The 20,707-nt window shown below is 48.6% G+C and overlaps 1 protein-coding gene across 1 annotated transcript in view; it reads right to left on the reverse strand.

Annotated features, from left to right (window-relative positions):
- Window positions 1-20,707, reverse strand: part of Slit1 (slit guidance ligand 1) — a 153,676-nt gene that overhangs the window by 19,503 nt on the left and 113,466 nt on the right. The window contains exons 15-26 of the mRNA XM_047552921.1: window positions 20,166-20,189; window positions 19,907-20,051; window positions 19,248-19,322; window positions 18,948-19,091; window positions 16,349-16,492; window positions 15,860-16,026; window positions 15,268-15,400; window positions 14,474-14,542; window positions 12,677-12,748; window positions 10,204-10,275; window positions 9,343-9,414; window positions 21-184 (exon numbers count right to left, since the gene is read on the reverse strand). Coding sequence (XP_047408877.1) covers window positions 21-184; window positions 9,343-9,414; window positions 10,204-10,275; window positions 12,677-12,748; window positions 14,474-14,542; window positions 15,268-15,400; window positions 15,860-16,026; window positions 16,349-16,492; window positions 18,948-19,091; window positions 19,248-19,322; window positions 19,907-20,051; window positions 20,166-20,189 — 1,281 coding nt within the window. The remainder of the gene's footprint in view (window positions 1-20; window positions 185-9,342; window positions 9,415-10,203; window positions 10,276-12,676; window positions 12,749-14,473; window positions 14,543-15,267; window positions 15,401-15,859; window positions 16,027-16,348; window positions 16,493-18,947; window positions 19,092-19,247; window positions 19,323-19,906; window positions 20,052-20,165; window positions 20,190-20,707) is intronic.

The following is a 20,707-nucleotide window of genomic DNA, read 5'->3' on the forward strand; positions in this document are numbered from 1 at the left end:
TCGAATACTCCTAGGCTCACCTTGGCATTCAAACTTCTTGGCAGGCGTGGTGAGCAGCAGCTTGCCCTCCATGTCTGGGGGCCCAGCACAGCGGGCAATGCCTGGTTCTTTGTAGCCAGTCTTCACCCAGCTGGACAGCCAACGGAGGTGGCAGTCACAGTACAGGGGGTTGGCACCAATGGCTCTAGGAGAGAGAGCAGAGAGGAGGCGCTTTTACAGCTTCAGGGGGTCTTTCACCCACTGAACCCCTAAGGCCCCAGGCATACTGCCAAGAGCTGGCAAGAAAATTCTAATACATGAGCATTCAATGTGTAGATGGTACCATTTTAAGCTCTTCATATGCACTATCTTAGTCTTCACTACCATCTACAATCTTCATTTGACATGTGCAGAAACTGGGACTCCGAAAGGTTGAGGAATTTGCCAAGATCTCACAGAGAAAGGGGTGCTGGGGCCAGAGTCTGAAAGCCTGGCCTCCCATGTCACAGGGGAGAAAGCAACCAACATTCATTGCTGTGGTGAGACAGCTGCTTTTCTTACACTCATGCATAGAATCTTCTCATTAGCCCCACAGGCAAGTTTTCTTCAAGATGTGGGAACTGAGCCTTGCATGGAGTAAGTAATTTCCCTGGGGTCACATGACTAGTGAAGAGTGGCCCCTAGATCCAGACCTGGAGCTATCTGCCTTGGAAGCCCAGACTCTTTTATTTTTCTTTTCAATTTTAATTAAACAAAGAACACATGGATGCATTTCTCATTGGGTGCCCTTCTGAAATACTGCAGACAAAGCAAAAGTCTCTACCCCACATAGCACTGTGAATGTATTAAGTGCCACTGAACTGTATGCTTTTAAAAGGTTAATTTTATATTATGTAAAGTTCACCTCAATTTATTTTGGAGGAACATTCCTATGTTAGTGATAGGCATGCAAAATGGTATGCTTCCAGAAGGGGAATTTTGTGATATTTATCAAATTACCAAGGTGGTTGCCTTTACTTCCCCTCCATTTCTATTTCTGCAAGTTTCACAGATATACCCAACACACCAGGTGAAGACATCTGTGTGTGACGGCATCGTCATTGAAACGCCAGTGCTGTGGTTGACATTTCATTGCCATTGCAGCAGAGTCAGGAGGTGGCCCTTTAAGAGGTGATGTGGGCAGGAGGGCTTTACGCTCACTCCCCTGGGGGCGGCTCCTGAAGGAAGGGACCAGTTTGGCCTTATTTCCTCTCTGTCTCCCGGGTGCTCACTTGTGCTTCCACCACGTCATGACACACGCTCTTTAACTTTCCAGGCTGCAGAACCGTGAGCCAAATCAACTTCTGTTGTTTAGAGTTTACCAGCGGGTGGTATTCTTTTAAAGCAGCAGAAAATGGATGGACAGTTGGAAACCACTGCTCATCAATGAGTGAGCAATTAAATAAACTGTTACATCCACATTTCCCAGAAAAGCCCATCCCCTGCTGTCACTGCCCCCCAGGAGGGACACAGGTCACCACGTGTGGGCATGCAGCCCCAGTCCTTTCCCACACCGACACACGTGGTTCCTCCCCACATATTCCTTTCTGAGCTGTCACTGAACAGCACGCCTTGGAAATCTTCCAGGTTCGCATATATGAAGCCACCTCATTTTGTCAAACTGCTATCTAATATCCCAGAGAATGGCCACCCGGCGGTCTAACGAGCAGTTTCCCTGTTGCTGGATGGTCTGGTTGTTCTAACAGCTGTGAACACTCTCGTACTTGCCTCCGTGAGGTGTGAGCATTTCTCTAGAACAGACGCCTGGAAGTTGAATTCAAGAAGTGCAGGTGAGATGTCAGTAGCTGCTCCCACTTACTGCTATATCCACCTACTCTGGCTGGCAGGCTAAAGCCCTGCCCATTCACACCCTCACCTGGGCACCCACACTATACACAGCCAGCTTCCTAACATTTCTACCAATCCAGTGAACCAGCTCAGAATCTTTCCCCTAAGCCACAGGAGAGACATAGACATGGACAAGACATGGATTTGGGCAAAAGAAAAGGCCCGAGTTCTTTGAGTCAGCAAATACTAAAATCAGGACCTTGTGCCTGAAGTTCATCAGCACCAATGTTACTTTGAAAATATAAGATTGTATAGCGACAGGCAATTCATTAAGTCACCAAGGGATGCACTGCCGTTTTCCACCTGTTTCTGGACCATACAGAGGAAGTTAACCCCCCTGAGATGTGCACAGTCTGATGCAAATGGCAGAATTCCCAACAGGAATTCCCTAAAATAGCACAGCCCATGATATGCTGATCTTATAAAACAGGCTGAACCAGCCCTGGACTCCAGCCCCACGGCAGTTGCTCCCTGCCCGGGTGACCTTGAGCAGCTCACTCAACATCTCTGGGGCTCACTTTATGATTCAATAAAGAGCCTGTGATCTAGAGGGGGAGGAAAGACAAGCACATATAACCTAAAATGGGTGTCGAGGGACTCGCACAGCCTGGAAAAAAGGCAAGTTCGACCTCGACACATGTTCAATTTTTTCTATCCTTATGTGCTGACAGCATCCATCCTGGCTAATGGGACAGGAGAGACACCATCCTCTTCCCACCAGCAGTATCAGGGCCTCTCAGATGTGGAGGAAGGTCAGACACTGAGTTTTTGAAGCCTCAGTATGTAAAAAAAATGGCTTCTACCTAATTAGAGTACGATATAGCCCATGCTTGTACAATTTTATCAAAATGGATTCTACTGCATGTATAACTAAGAAGAACCAATAAAAAAATCCTTAGAACAAATTATCTGTATACAGTTTCCCCCACGCACTGAGAGAGAGAAAAAATTTGAAGTTTACATAATTATGCTATTTAATAAAGGGATATTATATATTTCCAAAAAATAGCTTCTAAAAATAACAGGAATACATACCTTGTGGCATATTTTAAATAAATTCATTAGAATAATTCTATATTAATAAAAGGTACAATCTAACACAGTTATGTTATTCAAAAGAAGGAAATACAGAATTTATAGTGCATTATAAGAACTATAGTCCCATAATGAGATAAAAGTCTATTAGAAATGGCTGCTTCTTTCAGTCCTGTAGTTCACAAGAGAAAAATGTCAAGAAGATTAAGTCTGAGGCCATCATGAATGTGGGGGCCCTTGACATCTCTAAGAATCTTCAAATTTCCAGGTGTTTGCCCTTAAGTGGTAGTGAAACTGCACCTCCAATACAAGTGTCCTTCCCTAATTCTTAATAATAAAAACTAAGGGACCAGAGTCACAGAAAACCTATTCAAAAGCATCGATCCTAGTTTGATGCATACATGGTCTTGTTCTGTATTGAGCAGATTCTGAGCTACACCTGGATTCAACATTTCAAGTTTTAATTTATCCATAGCTGGATTTCTGTAGCTAAGGACCATCTTACCATCTCCTCAGTGGTACATGTCGTTCACTTTCAGCTGGGGACTGTTTTTTCCCAATGAAAATTATGGTGAAGAACAATGTATACGTGGTAAACACAAAAGAAAATTGTTATGAACTCAGTGGGGTGTGGAGAGACACAGGCCTAATGGAGACATAGTTGGGTGGGGTGGGGGCACAGCAGCCAGGACACTTGTCAATCCAAAAGGACTGTGGATTCAGGTACTCAGCCCAGCAAAAGTATAAATAACCCTGTGCTGTTGATCTTTGGTACAGCCCGGACATAGCTGAAATAGAAGCTATTCATGTCAAGATTCTACCCGGCTTCTATTAATGTCACTGGCCTGAAGTGGCTTTCTCCTGACCTGGGCTAGCAGGCACCTAAACTTTAAAATCTCCTCCACCTGAGCTACACTTCTCTGCCCCCATCCTACTCCTAGGCAATTTATTTGTGTGTAGCACAGTCTCTTGTTTCTAGTTTTGAGAGTACAAAAGCAGTCCCTTGAGGACAGGAGCCACTAAACCCCAGCAGGGCTGGACACTTGCAGGCGTCGGAGCTTGCTGAGGAAATGCCTGCCAAAAGCACAAGAAAAGGCACAAAAGCTCAGTATGAAGGAAATGCAAGAAGAAAGTCGTCACCCTGTGCACATAATTAATTTAAGTGTATTTCCTTCCAACTCCTGTGTACATATTTGAACACCAAACCATTTATTCCACATTTCATCAAATAATAAATTCTAGTGTCATGATTATAATGATTATGAATTCCTTGCCATTTTATCATATGGGAATGCTATAACTTACTTAATCATTCCATATTAATTTTCACACCTAGTTCTTAATGGACTTAGAATTCTAGCTTTCTTGTCCATAACAGATGAGAGTCAGCTAAATGCAGGATTATAGTAATGAACAGTGACAATGGGGACACTTAGCATAGAACTGGCATTGTCCAAGGGCCCATGTATTGAAGGCCTGGTCCCCAGCCCTTGGCACTACTGGGAGGCATTAGGACATTTAGGAGGTGAGGCCCAATAAAAGGAAGTTAGGTCACTGGGGGCATTGAAGGGGATATGGGAACCTGACCTCTCTACTTCTTCTCTCTTTGCTTCCCAGATGCCATAAGGTGAGCTTCTTCCTCTGCCACAGTCTCTCACCACAATGTGCTGCCTCACCACAAGCACAAAAGCAATATGCCAACCATGAACAGAAAACTCTGAAACCCTGGACCAAAATAAGACTTCCCTTTTTAAAAGTTGATTATTTCAGTTATTTTGTGATGATCACAGAAACATGATTAACACAGGTGGATGAATAGCTAGAAAATGAACAAAAAATGGACTAACTGCAAAGTCAAAAGTAGATGGCAGCAGAGAGATGTACAGGGGATAGACACCCAGGACAGTGAAGCGCACCCACTCAAGATGGCATGATCGAATCAACCACAAAGGGCCTTAGAAATAGTGTTTGTAAAGATGAGAGAAGAGGCCTAAAGAAAAGAAGAGATTGTCAAAAATCCCACTGGAAGTTGATGGAAGGACCTAACTCCATAGTGCAGATTTCTAGTCTGTAGTTTGTGGGGTTTCAATGTGGCGAATCAGCTCTTCATGGCACCCTTGCCCCACACACCCCTCTCCACTGCCAGTGCACAGGAGAGGGCTGGCAAGCATCTATTCAGGAAGAGAGGGATTCTTAGGAACATTAGCACACTCAGGAGCAGGAACAAGGGATGCTAACTCTTGGCCAACCCCTGCTTGTTATGGAACCACACGTACAATCCTCCTATGGCTTCCACATGGCTTTTGCATGTGGCTTCATGAAGCTCAGGTGAGGGCAGTGAGTCTGTTATCCTTTCACCACTCTGACTCCTCATCAGTGCTCAGGAAATCCTGATGTATGGGCTGCAGCTCTTCACCAGATGCACGGATTCCATCAGCACTGCATGTGTATGTGGGCACACGCCCGAATACTAGCACATATACATTTTCCAGGCTGCTGCCTACTTCACTGTAAGCCCCAGATTTACAGGGCAAAATATATTTACAAAGTTCCTTCATTAACAAAGAAAGATGGCTTTCATACTGATGCTATTTCGTAGAAAAATTGAGCCTCCACTCAATGAACAAACACATCTAATTAGTAACACTAGTACTCTGTTCTTCAATTACTGCTAAACTGGTTTTTCTTATTGGTTTATTTCTTATAAATTAGATATGGCTTCAGGCCTGCTGTTTTTGTTCTCCTAAAGATAGGTGTAGGCTCAAACTCTGTTTCTGCAACTTCAGGTTTTGTTGTTGTTGTTGTTGTTGTTGTTGTTCAGAACATGAGTTGTTTGTTCATTTCCCATTTAAAAATCAAAGCCCCCAGATTTTGAGCTGGAGACAACATTAGAAAGTACTTGGGTGTTATTCACTTCTCATGAGGAAAGAGGAAAGGTAAGCAACCACAAATTTAAACCCCAAGCAGAGGAGATATATTAAGAAGGAAGCCAAAGGTGGAAGAGGTGGACCAGATCCTTGATAGAGTCTGGCCTGGAAAGGGGGAGGCTGAAGCAGCAGCAAAAGCTGGGTCACAGCCTATGAGTATGCAAAGGAGGCTCAGCAGTCCAGAGCAGCAGCACCTCCTTGTCTCCAGCAGACACAAACACAAGTGCTCTCTGGAGACCAGCATCTCCCACGTAGGTCCTGAGAATTTCTAAAAATTAATGTCAACCAGAAATAGGCTCGCATTTAAAAATTAACAATCACAGATTGGAAACAAGCCCCTGTGAATTCAAGTCTGCAGGAACAACAAACGACACTGGCCCTGCCTGGCTTTTACCCACAGCTACCACCTCCAGCAGCCTCATTTCTGCCTCCTCCCGATCCCTGCAGCCTCAATGTCACCACTAGCTTCATTCTCCCATAATTCCTTTCTAGCTCTAAAATGAAATCTGAATGCCTTAGCATGGTACAAAAGACCCTTCACAACAGAATTCCAATGTCCCTTCCCAAATTCAGCTCTTCCCAACCCACATTCTTCCCCAACCCAAACCCTTTATCCCATGTTGGATAGTGACATCCCTGAATATGCCATCTACTTTCTTGCCTTCAGGCCTTTGTGCTTGCTCCTTCTTCCTGGATGCCTTTCTAGTCTTCTCCAAATGGTAAACTCCTGTTATAGTTTGGATCTAGAATGTTCTTCTAAGTCTTGTACATTGCAGGCATGGTCCCCAGCTGGTGGTGCTATTGGAAGGTGGTAAAAACTTTAGGAGAGGGGCCTTGTTGGAAGAAGTGACCACTGTGAGTGCAACCTTGAGGGGTGCACTGGGACTCCAGTCCCACCTCTTTCTCTTTGCTTCCTGTCTGCCATGAGGTGAGCAGCTCTGCTCCACCATGTGCTCCCTGCCATGATGTTCTGTCTCACCAAACACCCAAAGTGATGGAACAAAATGACCATGGACTGAAATATCTGAAACTGTAAGCCAAAATATATCTTTCCTCCTTTCAGTTGATTTTCTCAGGTATTTTGTCACAGCAACAGAAAAGCTATCACACTCCTGTTATCTCTTTAAGGACAACATAAATGGCAGCTCTCTGTGAAGCTCCTCAGACTTCCCTTTAGTCACTGCTTCCTTCAGACTCTCCTTATAATATCTAGATGATCACAGAGGGCAGAAATTTGTTAGTAAATTCTTCAGCACTTGACTCACTCTGTTTTCCCAGAATATATTTATTGAGGCAATAAAAATTAGTGAGCTTTGGAATCAGACACACCTAAGTTCCAATCCTATCTGTCATTTTGTAACTTTAGGACCTGGAACAGCTGTTTAACTTTTTAGAACCCATGACTGTAAAATGGAAATAATAGATCCTACCACCTAGGACAAGGCCCCTTGTCCCTCCCACTTCCATAGTAGACATCACTAATCAATCACTGCACTCTTCCAACTGAGTTCAGACCGGCCCTTGAATTTTTAGTGCAATGCTCAGGGGAGTTCCTGCCAATCACATGGAGCTGGTGCATAATACAAAACCTGCTTCCCATTTTGGTCATGGTGTAAACTAGACACCACAGTAGGACACATAGTACAGTATTTGACTCAAGCAGTTCCTCAAAGAGTGACACCTATTTTATTTCCTCAAGTTAGATACATCACTGATGTAACATGCTTTGGGAGGGGTTGGGAAACAATTCCATAATTTTAAGATACACTCTGATTTTATTTATTTATTCATTCATTATTTTGGTGGTTTTCTTTTCTTTCTTTCTTTCTTTCTTTTTTTTGTTCTGGGGATTGAACTCGGGGACACTCGACAACTGAGCTACACCCCCTTTTTCCTTTTTATTTTGAGACAGGATCTTGCTAAGTTGCTGAGGCTGGCATCAAACTTGAGCTTCTCCTGCCCCAGCCTCCAGAGTAGCTGGGACTATAGGTATGTGCCACTGAGCCTGGCAAGATACACTCTGGTTTTAGAGATTAAAATCTGGGAAAGGTGAATCCTAGAACTGGGAAAATCTGGTTGAGTGAATGAACTTCAATAGAGATACTGGTGACCCTAAGGGCCCCTCTGATGGAAAATGGCAGCCCCCACAGGCCCTGGGCGTGGGTGGAGAGCCAAAAGGTCAGCCACACCAGGGAGCCAGCCACAGTCCATGCAGACTCTCCAGCTAGTGGTGCCACGGAATGCTAGGACAGGTGTCGGCTCTGACCCGTCCCAGCCTCCAGAGTGTGGGCGGCCCCACTTCAGCCCAGCGCTTCTTTACTTCTTCATCTCTTATGTGCTAAAGTACATATAATATAGACATATATTTTGAATGTACTTGTTGGGAACATGGATTACCTTCAGACTGTTACACAATGGTCACCACTGTCCATTTCCAAAACATTTTCATCACCCCAAATAGAAACTCTGTGCTCATTAAACACCAACTCCCCTGCCCCAGCCCCATCATTCCACCTTCTGTCTCTGTGAATGTGACAATTCTGAGACTCCCCACATCAGTAAAATCATTTGTACTGTCCTTTGGGGTCTGGCTTACTTCACTTGTGTGTTTTTCAGCTTCACCCACACAGTAGCTGTGTCGGAACTTGTGGTTTTGATGGACTCTCTCCTGTCCTTCCTCTACATTCTGCTTATCTATCCATCTGTGGAAGAACTCGGGGTGTTTCCACTTTTGCACTATTGTGGATAATGCTGTAATGGACACCAGCCATTGGCATAGAAGCATTTGTTCAAATTCCTGATCTCGGCTCTTTTGAGTATGAACCTAGGAGTGGACCTGCTGGGTCATAGGTCATTCTACGTTTAGCTTTTTGAGGAATCAAGTCCACCTCCTTTTATGTCTTGTGGTGCACTATGATTACACACGATAGTCCACCTCATTGTTACATATTCCTACACACACATAACAACTTGGTCACATAACAACTTTAATTCCCCAGTGCCTTCTCTCTTCCTCCCCTCCTGCCTCCCCCGGGCCCCTTTCTCCATTTTACTACTGCTTTTAAAGAATCCTCATGGTACTGCCAGCCAAATGGTTTTAGAAGCAATTCTATGTCAATTAAGCCACTTTGGGAGGTAGGAAACTTCTGGAACTTATCTTTCACAGTGTGAAGCACAGAGCACCATGGACACTGGGGTCAGACCCTCGATCACCCACCTGCTGTGCAACTTTGAGCAAGCTTCTCATTTTTTCTGGGCCTGCTTCCTCGTGTGCAGGGTAACAGTACCCGTGTTGCAGGATTACTGTGGAGATTGCAGCGACTGACGCAAATGAAGTGCTTAGTAATGAGAAAATGGTCAGCTCTACCTCGGCCCAGGCTTGGGGAGGACTATTCTCTGGACTAGGGCTGTGACTGCTGGACCATGGGTGTGGGAGAGGCTGAGGCCACACAGGGAGGAACCCAAGTTTGTGAAAATCCAAAGAGGCCCGGAGAATTGGGCTGTTGTTACTCACAAGTGAGACAGGGAGGTCACATCTGCAAAGATACCCTCTGGGAGGGTGGAGACGTCATTGCCATGGAGGGATCTGAGGAGAGAAGAAGCTGCTGGTGCCTGGTCCAAGACAGGGACTGTCCAGTGCAGGGGCAGTCCCAGTCCTCTGTTGAGAGGGGACAAGCTGTGCATACTCTTCAGATCTCTCTGTCAGCGCAAGGAGGAAGGTGGGCCCCAGCCCAGAGACCTTGCCTTGCTGGCCTCAGGGAAGGAAGAGGGAGCCCTGAATAGTCCCAGGGGACCACCCCATCTTCCAAACCTTCTGGGGGACCCTTTTTGCCACCATAAATAACTCAAGCAGCAAGTCTGCACTATCGATTGGACTGATGTACCTGTGTGCCCTCCCTCTCTCAGCCAGGGAGCCTGAGAGGTAGATAATAAAGTTCATATGGCCAGCCAGAGGTCAGTACTGGAGGAATGTCACCTTGCCCCCCTTCGGGCTGACAGTGGTCGTCATCACAGACATAACAGAAAGCTTTGGTCACACAAGTAGGCACTTGTGGAAAAGTTGCACAGATCTCTTGCAAACATTTCCGATCTGAGCAGGAGGCTCGTGTGCAATGAGGGGCTACCTCATCTTGGGACACCCCCCAAAACACACACCACAGACGCAACCTGGGGGTGACAGCAACCCCCCTTTCTCACATCATTTCCCACTCATGGCTTCACTCGTGTAGGGGCCCGCAAGCAGGTGATCGGGACTCCCACCTCTGAACACAGCATTAGTCCTGCCTGGGCCTAGACACAGGGACATTCCTGCCCACTGGGGGTGGCAGGGCCCTGGGGAAGGCAGATTCCTGGAAGGAACTGTGAGGAGACTTACAGCAGGCGCAGGGAGCGGAGTCCCTGGAAGGCCAGAGGAGGGATGCACTGGAGAGCATTGTAGCTGAGGATCCTGTGGGGAGCGAGGGAGGGACATATGATGGAGAGGAAGCCACTGTTTCTACTCCCATCTTACAGACAAGGAAACTGAGGCTCCAAATAGTGAAAAAAAAAAAAAAAAACTTCCCCAATGCCACGTTATTAAGTTATTGGGAGGGATTTTCAGTCTCAATTTCCACAGTCCACCTGCTAAACCACTATCTGAATATGCTTTCAAAGAAATGAGCCTGTTTGAGGCAGACAGGCAGATTAATAAGGAAGATGACACCTGCCACAGCCCCACACTGGAGACCCGCCTGCGTCTACCCACTGATGAACGGATGAAAAGACGAGGCACATCCATGCCATGGGACACTGCTGAGCGGTGAGAGAAAGGGACCGCCAACATGTGCAATGGCGAGCCCGAGTCTCAGAATCATTAGGCTGGGTGACAGAAGTCGAGCAAAAAAGAGCTTGTTTTGTGATTCCATTCACATAAAACTCTTTAAAATGCAAACTAATTTATAGTGACAGAAGACAGATCAGTTGCGTGGGGCTGGGGGTTGGGAGAGGTGGGAAGGGGACATCAGGGGTCCACTCTTGATTGTCGTTAGTTTCCTGGGTGACTGTGTATGTCAAAATTTATCAAGTTCTACCCTTTAATACAGGCAGTTTGTTGTATGTTAATTATATTTTAGTAAATTTTTTTTTTTTTTTTTTTTGAGCACTGGGAATTAGACCCAGGGTCACTCTACTACCGAGCTACATCCCCAGCCCTTTTTATTTTTTTGTGCTGAGATAGGATCTTGCCAAATTGCTGAGAGTCTCACTAACGGCCCAGACTGGCTTGAACTCATGATTCTCCCACCTCAGCCTCCTGAGTCTCGGGGATTATAGACGTGCACTGCTGTGCCTAGAAAGTAAAGCTATTTCAAAAAATAAGAAGATAAACGAGCTGTCCATATCACAGGAAAGGGCTCTGTCCCCCTTGTGGCTGGAAGGGTCACTTAGGTCAGGACGTGTCAGCCTCAGCACTATTGACAGTTCTTGGTCATGGGGACCATTCTGTGCATTGAGGGACGTTTGGCAGCCTCCCTGGCCTTTGTCCACTAGATGCCAGCAGCACCCTCCCTCCAAGATGTGATAACCACAAATGTTTCCAGACATTTCCAAATGTCCCTGGAGGGCAGGATCTACTGCTTGGGAACACAGCCCTAGACAGAGGTGGCTCCACACACACAGGCTCACAAAGGGCTCTTTCAAGGCTAAATCTCCCCAACGAGGAGCAAATTGTCAGGTTGTCATGAAGACTGGGGAATGGGGCAGCTGCCTAGCAGATCCTGGGGCAGGTAAGTGCAGGTGGGGAACCAGATCAGGTCTTCCTGGCCTCGGCCCACACTCTCTTCTCAGAGACTGGCTGGGTCAGGGCCCCTTCCCTTTCTGAAAATTGGCTCTACCGTTTGACCATGATTGCACCCTGGGAAAATCCCTAGGTTCATGGTGCATTATGTGTAACATGAGGTGTTGGGAAAGCAAGTGAGATACACTCTTAAGCACCAGGAAAATATAAGGGATGCTTATTAATATCTTCTGATAAATTGGCATGTAATTAAAGACCACATGAAAATTTCTTAGGTTAGGTGCAGAAAAATGTTCAGAGGGCCTCTGTTGACAACAAGCCAAGATGGAAACAACCCAATACCCACTGAAAATAGAGTGGATGAGGGAAGTGTGGCACATTCCTACAAAGGAACACTATACAATGAAAATGACTAGACCACAGCTGCACACAACAGGATGGGTCCCACAGACATAATGATGTTGAGCAAAAGGGCTCCTATCTGGCTTAGATAGAAAAAAAAAATGCCTTGTATGATTTAATGTATTGGATGCTTAAAATGGGCGAAATTAAATAATGTTTAGAAATGCACATGTAGGGGCTGGGGAGATAGCTCAACTGGTAGAGTGCTTGCCTCGCAAGCACAAGGCCCTGAGTTCGATCCTCAGTACCACAAAAGGAAAAAAAGAAAAGAAATGCACATGTAGGTGACAATACTATGGAGAAAATAAGATCATCAGGTCAGAATGGGGGCTATCTCAGGGAGCAGAATGACAGGAAGGGATGGGGGCTTCGAAGTGCTAACACTGCTGGTTTTGACTTAGGTGTCTGCACATGTGCTAGCTTTATGATTATTTGTTAAATGCTGCCATTTATGTTCTTGCACTTTTCCATGTGTTTGTATTTCTCAAAGAAAGATATTTTTACACTTGATCTTAGTCAATAGGCTGAGGAGAAACAATGAAAGATGTTTTTCAAAAGTCTCTGCACAGGAGGGAGTCTGCACATAGTCCCCAAGAGTAACCAGGGAGCAATGCCCAGAGCAGGCTGAAGCCAGGGCCCCCTGTGCCCCCACCCAGGCCCTGCTGGGACTCACAGAGTGGTCAGCTGGCTCATGTTGGTGAAGGAGGAATTGCTTAAGGAACTGATCTTGTTATTACTCAGGTCCCTGTAAAAAGCAAGAGCATCATCATTTGCAAAGACAGAACTCAACCCGGCTCACCTTTAGGACTTCCTGCCCTCCCCCACCTGCCCTGGGCCCGTCCCCATCCAGGAGGGCCAGAGCTCCAGTGCTCTGGTGAGGCAAGGGGTGGAAGGCAGGTGCACTGGGCTCACAGTTAGCTACGTCCCTCTTTCCGCCTCCCCTTCTTCGCCCCTCCCCTTTCCAGGCAGAGCTGGCCATCCCCCTTTTCAACATGGAAACGCTCCTGCCAAGGGCACTGCCACCATCCCTCCCACCTGCCAGCACTGTTGGCCCTCTCTCTCCCTCTGGTGTGGTTAGTGCACAAGCCAGCCCTCCCGGCAGTACTACGAGGGAGAGAGTAACCCTATTTTACAAATGAAGACCAGGAGTCTCAGAGCAATTAATTCACCCAGGACCACCCAGCCGAGCAAAGGCAGAGCCAGGTCTAACCCTGGATGGCCTCGGTGTGCTCCCTGAGTCACCCTGCAGCATCTGGTACACTGACAGTATGGCTCTGTCCCAGCCTTCCCTCCTCCAAGGTATCCTAGCCACAGATGAAGCTTTGCCAGAGTAGGCCACAGGAAGGTGGGGACTTGTAGCATTTTCTCTTTCTCTGTCAAAGCCACCAGCCACCAGCCAAGCTCTTCCATCTCCACCCCGCTGAACTACTCAGAACACATTCTTGAGATCATTAAGCAAAGACAGGTGAATTGGAGATACGAAATTCTGTAGAACGGAATGAGCCAATCCTTGAACTGACGGTTACCAGACCACAACAAGAAACATGTGCCAAATTCAATCTAAACACACAAATTTAGTTTAACCAATGTTGTTTTCATCGTAAGAAGGAAGCAAGATGTCAATTCACACTCTGGGACAGGTTCCTTATCTAAATACAGGCCCATCACACAGTCAGACTGACACGTGTCTGCAGGACACACTTCATGCACCACTGCTCCAAGAAGGCACACTAAGATAGAATGTTCCCTGGTCTTCTTTGGGGCAGAAACTGGCCAATGAGCAGATAAAGACAATGGAAGTAAGGTACTAATTAGGTTGGAAGGCTAAAATGAGTTGACCTTATTATCCTGGGGCTTGTCATTTTGTATATTTCCATGGGGTGGAAAGGGTAGGGGGTGGACACAACAACAGCAGATGGTAGTCTGAGAGGAACTTAGTTACAAATGTGTAGTTGTAGCTTTCGGTGTCTTATTTGGTTTAGGGGACCAGGTTGGAGAGAGAGGTTTTCTTTTTCTTTTTCTTTTTTTTTTTTTTGGTACTGGGGATCAAATTCAGGGCGTTTTGTTTGCAAGGCAAGCACTCTACCAGCTGAGCTATCTCCCCAGCCCAAGAGAGAGAGGTTTTCTATCACTCTTTACTTCTGCTCTGGTTCTGATCCTTGCACGGATTACCCACATTAACAATAATGATGGGCCCAGAAGAGGAGGTTTGGGGAGATGTGAGCAGAGAGGCAGGCAGGTCTGACCCTACCATGCCCAGAAGGATGTAATTCCCAAGCATGGCCACTAGGTGGCAAACAGCTCTAGGCACAGGTGTTCGCCCAGGGAAGAGGGGATTTAAAATTAGGATCTGTCCAGAAGTGGGGTTTGTAGGAATTTCCTGAAAAGCTGGAGCCAAGATGACTAGATGCCAATGGCCTGCATGTCCTCTAAGGCAGGCCAGGGATCCTCAAGCAGCCTGAATACTCACACGAGCTGCAGGTACTTGAAGGTGGACAGCTGTCCTGGAACCAGTGTGAACTGGTTCCCATCCAAATAGCTAGGAGAGAACACAAAAGCATGAGTTTGCCCATTCCCATTTGTTGCTTGCATTGACATCCACAGCGCCACAGGAGCTCAGACACCAAATCCAAATCAACCAAGATTGGCTCGCTGCAATACTCAGCGTTGGTGCGGGCAGGTGACACTAGCCGTTACACTGGCTAGTGGTAAAGCAACAGAAACAGCTTTCCTTGGGAGGCCACCAGGCATCAGCAACAAGAGTTCTAAAAATATGGCGCTCTTTAAGTAGTGGTTTCACTGAAGGAATGTTCACCTTGGAGCTATTTATGACAGTAAAATGGAAACATATCCAACAAAAGGAGATTTGACATTAAGATCATAGTCAGTTCATGTAAAGAATATTAGGTCACTAGTTAAGAAGAATCACCCTTATAAGAGTTTTCATGACAGAGGGGAAGACTCAGGAGACAATGTTAAGCGGAAAAGGCTATGTTATTCTTTATTTTAAAGGTGGAGCTTAATTTAATGGGATGAAGCCCTCACCCTGGACACTTGTGTCATCAGGTGACAACAGAGAGGGAATCTGAGAAAAGATTAACGTCTCCTTGAAACTAGGGCTTCTGCAAAGCCCTAACCCCCCTCCAGTCAGCCAATCCCTGCGCTTGGGCACCTCGTCCTCCTCCTACCAGGCCTCAACCCCTTAAAAAACACAGTGTAGTCCTGTGGACCAACATGGAGAGCGTGAGGCCCTGGGCTACTCACAGTTCTGTGACATTCTTGGGGATGCCCCTGGGCAGAGCCCGGAGGTGCTTGTTGCTGCATCGGACCACAGTGTCTAGACAGGCACATTCCTGGGGGCACTGTGGGCGGGGCAGGCAGCCTCCCTCCTCCTGGCCTAGGGAGGAAGGGACGAAGTCCTGGTCAGTGAGGAGGATGGGACTTCTTAGGGCCCCCACAATCAGGGCCAAGCTCAAGAGGGTGACCCCATAAGTCTGGTGCACTCAGGAGCAGCTAGGAGGCAGGTCTCTGGGTTAAACATACTTATGTAAAGAAAATGCACCAAAACGTTACTTGATTTTCTGAGCTATAGGATCATAGGTAATGTTTATCTACTTTTATCTATATTTTCCCATTTTTCTTCAATAAGCACGTCATTCTTCCTATAACCACACAAAGACACCTCCAGGCAGGGGCATCTCCTTGTCCCTCCCCATGTGCCAGCCTCCCCTCCCCACTCTACCCCGCCCCTGGGGCATGTGAGGGTGCCACCTGCCACTCCCCATCTTCCTGACCTGTCCCACCCGTTAGCTGGGCTCAGCTCACCCCCTTGCCTGCCGCCGGGCCCACGAGTTACCTTCCTCACACCTGAAGTCGGGGAAGGCCACGTCCTGCAGGGGGATCTGCCGCAGGAAGTCTGGGTTCTGGCATCGCGGGTTCCCTGTCACAATCTTCCTCTTCCGCAGCCAGTCGCCCAGCCAGGCCAGCTGGCAGTTACAGTTGAAGGGGTTGGCCAGGAGGTTTCTGGAAGGGGCAGGTCGTGTGGCCGTGAAGACACCCAGCCAGCCTCAGTCCACCTAGCAAGGCCCTTTTTGGTCCGCCACCGTAGGACCTGCCACGGACTGGCTCCACGACCCAGTGCTCCTTCCCACACAACTGACAATCACCCAGAGGGCCAGCCTGGGAATAAGAGACGGAATTCCAGAGTGGTGGAAGCCATGTTCCAACAAGCCAGGAGGACCCAGCCTCCCCAGGGGAGCTCTGCAAAAGTGAGACCCAAGATCGTCCCCGGGGAAGGCTACTTCCAGAGTCACCAGCCTGCCTGTCCCCCGAGGCCGCGACTTACAGCGTGGAGAGGGCCTGGAGGGTGTCGAAGGCTCCGGGGGAGATGGTGGTGATTTGGTTGTCATAAAGCGAGAGGAGCCGGACGTTGCGCAGGCCCGTGAAGCTGTCGTTGTGGATGCAGCTGATGCGGTTGTTCCTCAGCATCCTGGGGAGGAGGGGAGAGCCCTGGGCTGTGGCCCACCACAGTCTGCCTGGGTCACAGGGCAGTGGCCACCACCAGGTCAGTCACAGGGCTCCTCCAGAGGCTCTGAGCCGCAGAGAGGAATGCGGCACCCGTGGGCTGTGGCCACATGAGGGAGAGCTCCCAGGCCTGCGCTCCCCTCCAGATGACCCCCGCCTCGAAGGTGCCCCGAGTCTGCCCCTCCTCTCCATCCAATCACAGGGGGCCCCTGCAGCCACCCCACACACTCCCTGGATGCCCAGGGCTTCTCCCCACCTCCAGGCCACGTGCCACTCAATGCCCCGCGTCTTGTCACTCTCAGTTTAACACTCCTTAGTGATCTTCCAATTGCCCACAGAATCAAGTTTAAACTCTGCCATGACCTGGGAGACCGTGTCCACCCAGCCCCAGGCCACCTTCTCAGCCTGTGTCCCCACAGTGGTCAACAGCCCCTCCTGCTGCGCCATTGCAGGGCCACATCTAGCCCCCCAGGAGGTCTTCCTGGAGTGCCTTCCTCCTCACGTGCATGTGGAACAGCCTGTGTTCATCCTCTGAAACTCAACCCCGCCAAAAAACGAAAGCAGAAAACCAGCCTGGCACAGAGTGGGCCAGTCATGGGAGAAACGAAGCCGGTGTGGGCACGCTCGGGGGGCAGGTTCACGCTTATGAGTGAGCGAGGACACCCAAGAAACATTCCATTTCTGCCTCCCAAATTGAAAAAGTATCAAAAATATAGTAATGATAATAACGCCGGGGTGGCTGGGAGTGGGGGCGACAGGACACTATCACACACAGTTGCACACCATGGACCTCCCGGGTGTGTGTGGTGAGGTGCACAGTCTCCAACAGGGCTCTTTCCTCTGCCAACGGCTGGTCTTCTCTGAGGACTCCAGCAAAAGGGAAGACTCAGTACTCATGGGTGGGCTCAGAATGGTGTGCTAAAGATATTAATTACAGGGCCGGGGTGGTGGCTCAGTGGTAGAGCACTTGACTAGCACACGTGAGGCACTGGGTTTGAACCCCAGCACCATATTAAAAAAACTAAATAAACTAAAGAAAAGTATTGTATCCATCCACACATAAAAATATTTTTGAAAAGATATTAATTATAGCCTTGCTTGAAATAAAGAAATCAGGAACAGCCTAAATCCCCAGTAATGATACAATATATAGTCATTCAAAATGATGTTGTAAAAGAAAACTTAATGATATGCAAAGGAAAAAGATTGTTAAATAAAACTTATTATAGGATTCCATTAAAACATATCTGTATTTCCTTTACACAGAATGAACAGGTCCTAATGATCACAGAACAGCATAATGCCCATAATGCTGCAGGACATGCTTAAAAATTGGCAGATCTTAGGTTAGGTGTTCTTATCACACTAGTGATAATGATCACGAAGAGGGTGGGAGTACATTTTTGGAGAAAACTGATATATTTATGACAGACCGTGGAGATGGTTACACAGGTAGATCTATATCTGTGTGTGCATATGTGTGTGCATGCAAGCACACAGATAGATGCACATGAAAGATCAGAAGGGGCTGGGGTGGTGGCTCAGTGGCAGGGTGCTTGCCTAGCATGTGCGAGGCACTGGGCTCGATTGCCAGCCCTGCATATAAATAAATAAAATCAAGGTCCATCAACAACTAAAAAAAAAAAAAATGAAAAAAAAAAAAAAAAAAAAGACAGAAGCACAGTTGTTTATACCAGTGGTTCACAGCAGTCATTTCTGGCCAGTGGCGAGGTTATGGGCACTTCTTTCCTATGTCTGCACTGCCCCTTGTGTGTCACTAGGCACATGTAGTTATTTCAGTTTAAATGAACTGAAATTAAATAAGGGCTTCACAACCACGTGTAAGCTGGACAGGGTAGACACAGGGCATTCCCGTCACTGTGGAAAGACCGACAGGGCAGGCAACCTGTCTACTGGACACTAAACATCCACAGGGTCACCTGAAGAGCACGGTCACTGGGCGGAAAGGGGCTCCTTGCAGCATTCTCATGACCCTGGGAGCCCACTGAGCTCCTGGGCTCTGGCTGGCTCTGAGTCATGGATCCCAGAATCCCAGGGACAACATCCCTGCTCCCCCAGCTACACCACGTCACCTGGCAAGGTCCCTTCATAGCCGCCCAGTTCCTCTTGCCTGCCATTGCGCTGTATTCCTGTAGCCTGACCCCAGAGCAAAGCAGAGGGGACCTCAGGAGGGCCCCATCTCTCCATCCCTTCACCAGGCATTGGCACCAGCCCCAGGGAACAAGAGATGGGGCCTCTCCACAGAGTGACCAACGCAGGATCACCTGCCCCACCATGGGATCCTCAGCTGTCCTACTGCAGGGGGGCCTGGGGAGGCCATCTCCCACCTCTCTCGGGCTTTCCCTTTAGTGCACACCCCGCCCCATGGCTTGACTTTGTGCCCTGCAGCACACACTCACAGCGTCCGCAAGCCGTCCAGACCCTGGAACATGCCGCTGCGGATGGACTCCAGCTGGTTGGCGGTCAGGTGTAGCTCGCTCACAGAGGCTGCACCCTCGAATGCGCCGTCTTCAATTTCTGACACCTTGTTGTTGCTCAGGTTGCTGGGAGAGGGGGCAGTGGGGAGAATTTCAAATTGCTGGCACCCAGGACCCCCTCCCTTCTTGCTTCCAACACCCCATGTCCCCCACCCTGGCCTTTTTGCTCCCCATCCCAGACCCGCACCTGGGTGGGCACCTTCCCACTAACAAGCAACTCACATTTTCTTCAGATGCGTAAGTTTTTTAAACATCCCAGTGGCCTCCAGGATGGAAATCTCATTGTTGTTCAATCGTCTGCAAGAAGCAGGTACATACCAATAAATAAATGACGGGTATTAAGGCACCTCTGCACTGGGGTGTTAACTGAGGGGACTCCCTGACGTTTATCTGGCAAGGATGGATCCCATTTCACAGGAAGGCTAGGCCTGGCACTGGGGGAGAGGTGAATGGGCATATTTTTTAACATTAAAAATGTCATGAAGATTGGCAGGCACAAAGGACAGAGCCGTGCAGGCATCCAAGCACATGCCTACGTGGCTACACAGATTCATGTTTGTAGGTAGAGAAAAATAATAAAGGATGTTAAGTCCCAACTTGAGCTCACAGAATCACGTCCCCGAAGGAAGACAAGAGCATCGTTGAAGAAAGTCATCCTAGCTCAGGATGGTGACCCTCCCTGGTGTCAGAGACTGCTTCGAGGGTTGTGTGGCAGAAGCGGTAGGCAATGAGGGTGAAGGCTGCTTCCTGCCACAGCAGCAGCCATTGTGCTCTGGTTCATGTCCCCTGTGGTCCCCCAAATAGAGCTGGACAGGGGAAAGCCTGGAGCGGGCCTGGGGGTGGTGGGGTCAGAGGGGGAGGGGCAGGGTTGGGGCCCTCACAGCTCGGCCGTGGACTGGGGGATGCGCTCGGGGATCTTGGAGAGTTTCAGGCTGGAGCACTCCACCACGCTGGCCTCACAGCGGCACTTGTGGGGACAGGCGACATCACTGCTGCACTCGCTGCTCAGCTGGTAGTCCTCGGTGCCTGTGTGAGAGGGCAGGCTCCAAGCCCCACGGCAACCCAGGGCCTTCCACCTCCCCCAGTTTGCCCTCTCGCTGCCACCGCCCCTCCAGGCTGTCCTGGGTCCCCCACTCCTACCTGGAATGAAGTACTGTTCTTTGGCTGGGGAGAGAAGCAGAGACACGCCATGGTGGAGGAGCAGCCAGCCCTGGCCCATGCCCCACCTGGCTGAAGGTACCCCAGGAATGCAGCAGGCACCCGGCACGGGGACCTGCCCACCTGCCCAGCCCCTGTATGCAGAAGCCTTCCTCCAGGGCACTCGCGTTCCTTGCCCCGTCAGTGCTGAGGCAGCACATCCAATTAAACCTCTCACTTGCAAAGGCACAGCTGGGGACTGGGCATTACCAGATGCCAAGAGGATTATAGTTGCCAAGAGCACTTCTGCTGCCCCAAAGTCTGGAGGAAGCCCCTAGCTCACTGCGAAGCTTCCCAGGTCTCCTATCTTTCAAGGCTTGAGTGCAGTCATGCTGAAGAGCCGGCCTCAGAGCAGAGGGACTGGGTGCTCCCTCTGGGCCTGCAGCCAGCCCCACTTTCCCGAGGGCTCAGTACAATGAGGGCTGGGACGGAACCAACATTTGAATCTGAGACCAGAGCGCGGGGCCCGCACCCTCTAGCATGAC

Source organism: Sciurus carolinensis, chromosome 5, assembly GCF_902686445.1.
Source record: "Sciurus carolinensis chromosome 5, mSciCar1.2, whole genome shotgun sequence".
In the NCBI taxonomy this organism is placed as follows: Eukaryota; Metazoa; Chordata; class Mammalia; order Rodentia; family Sciuridae; genus Sciurus; species Sciurus carolinensis.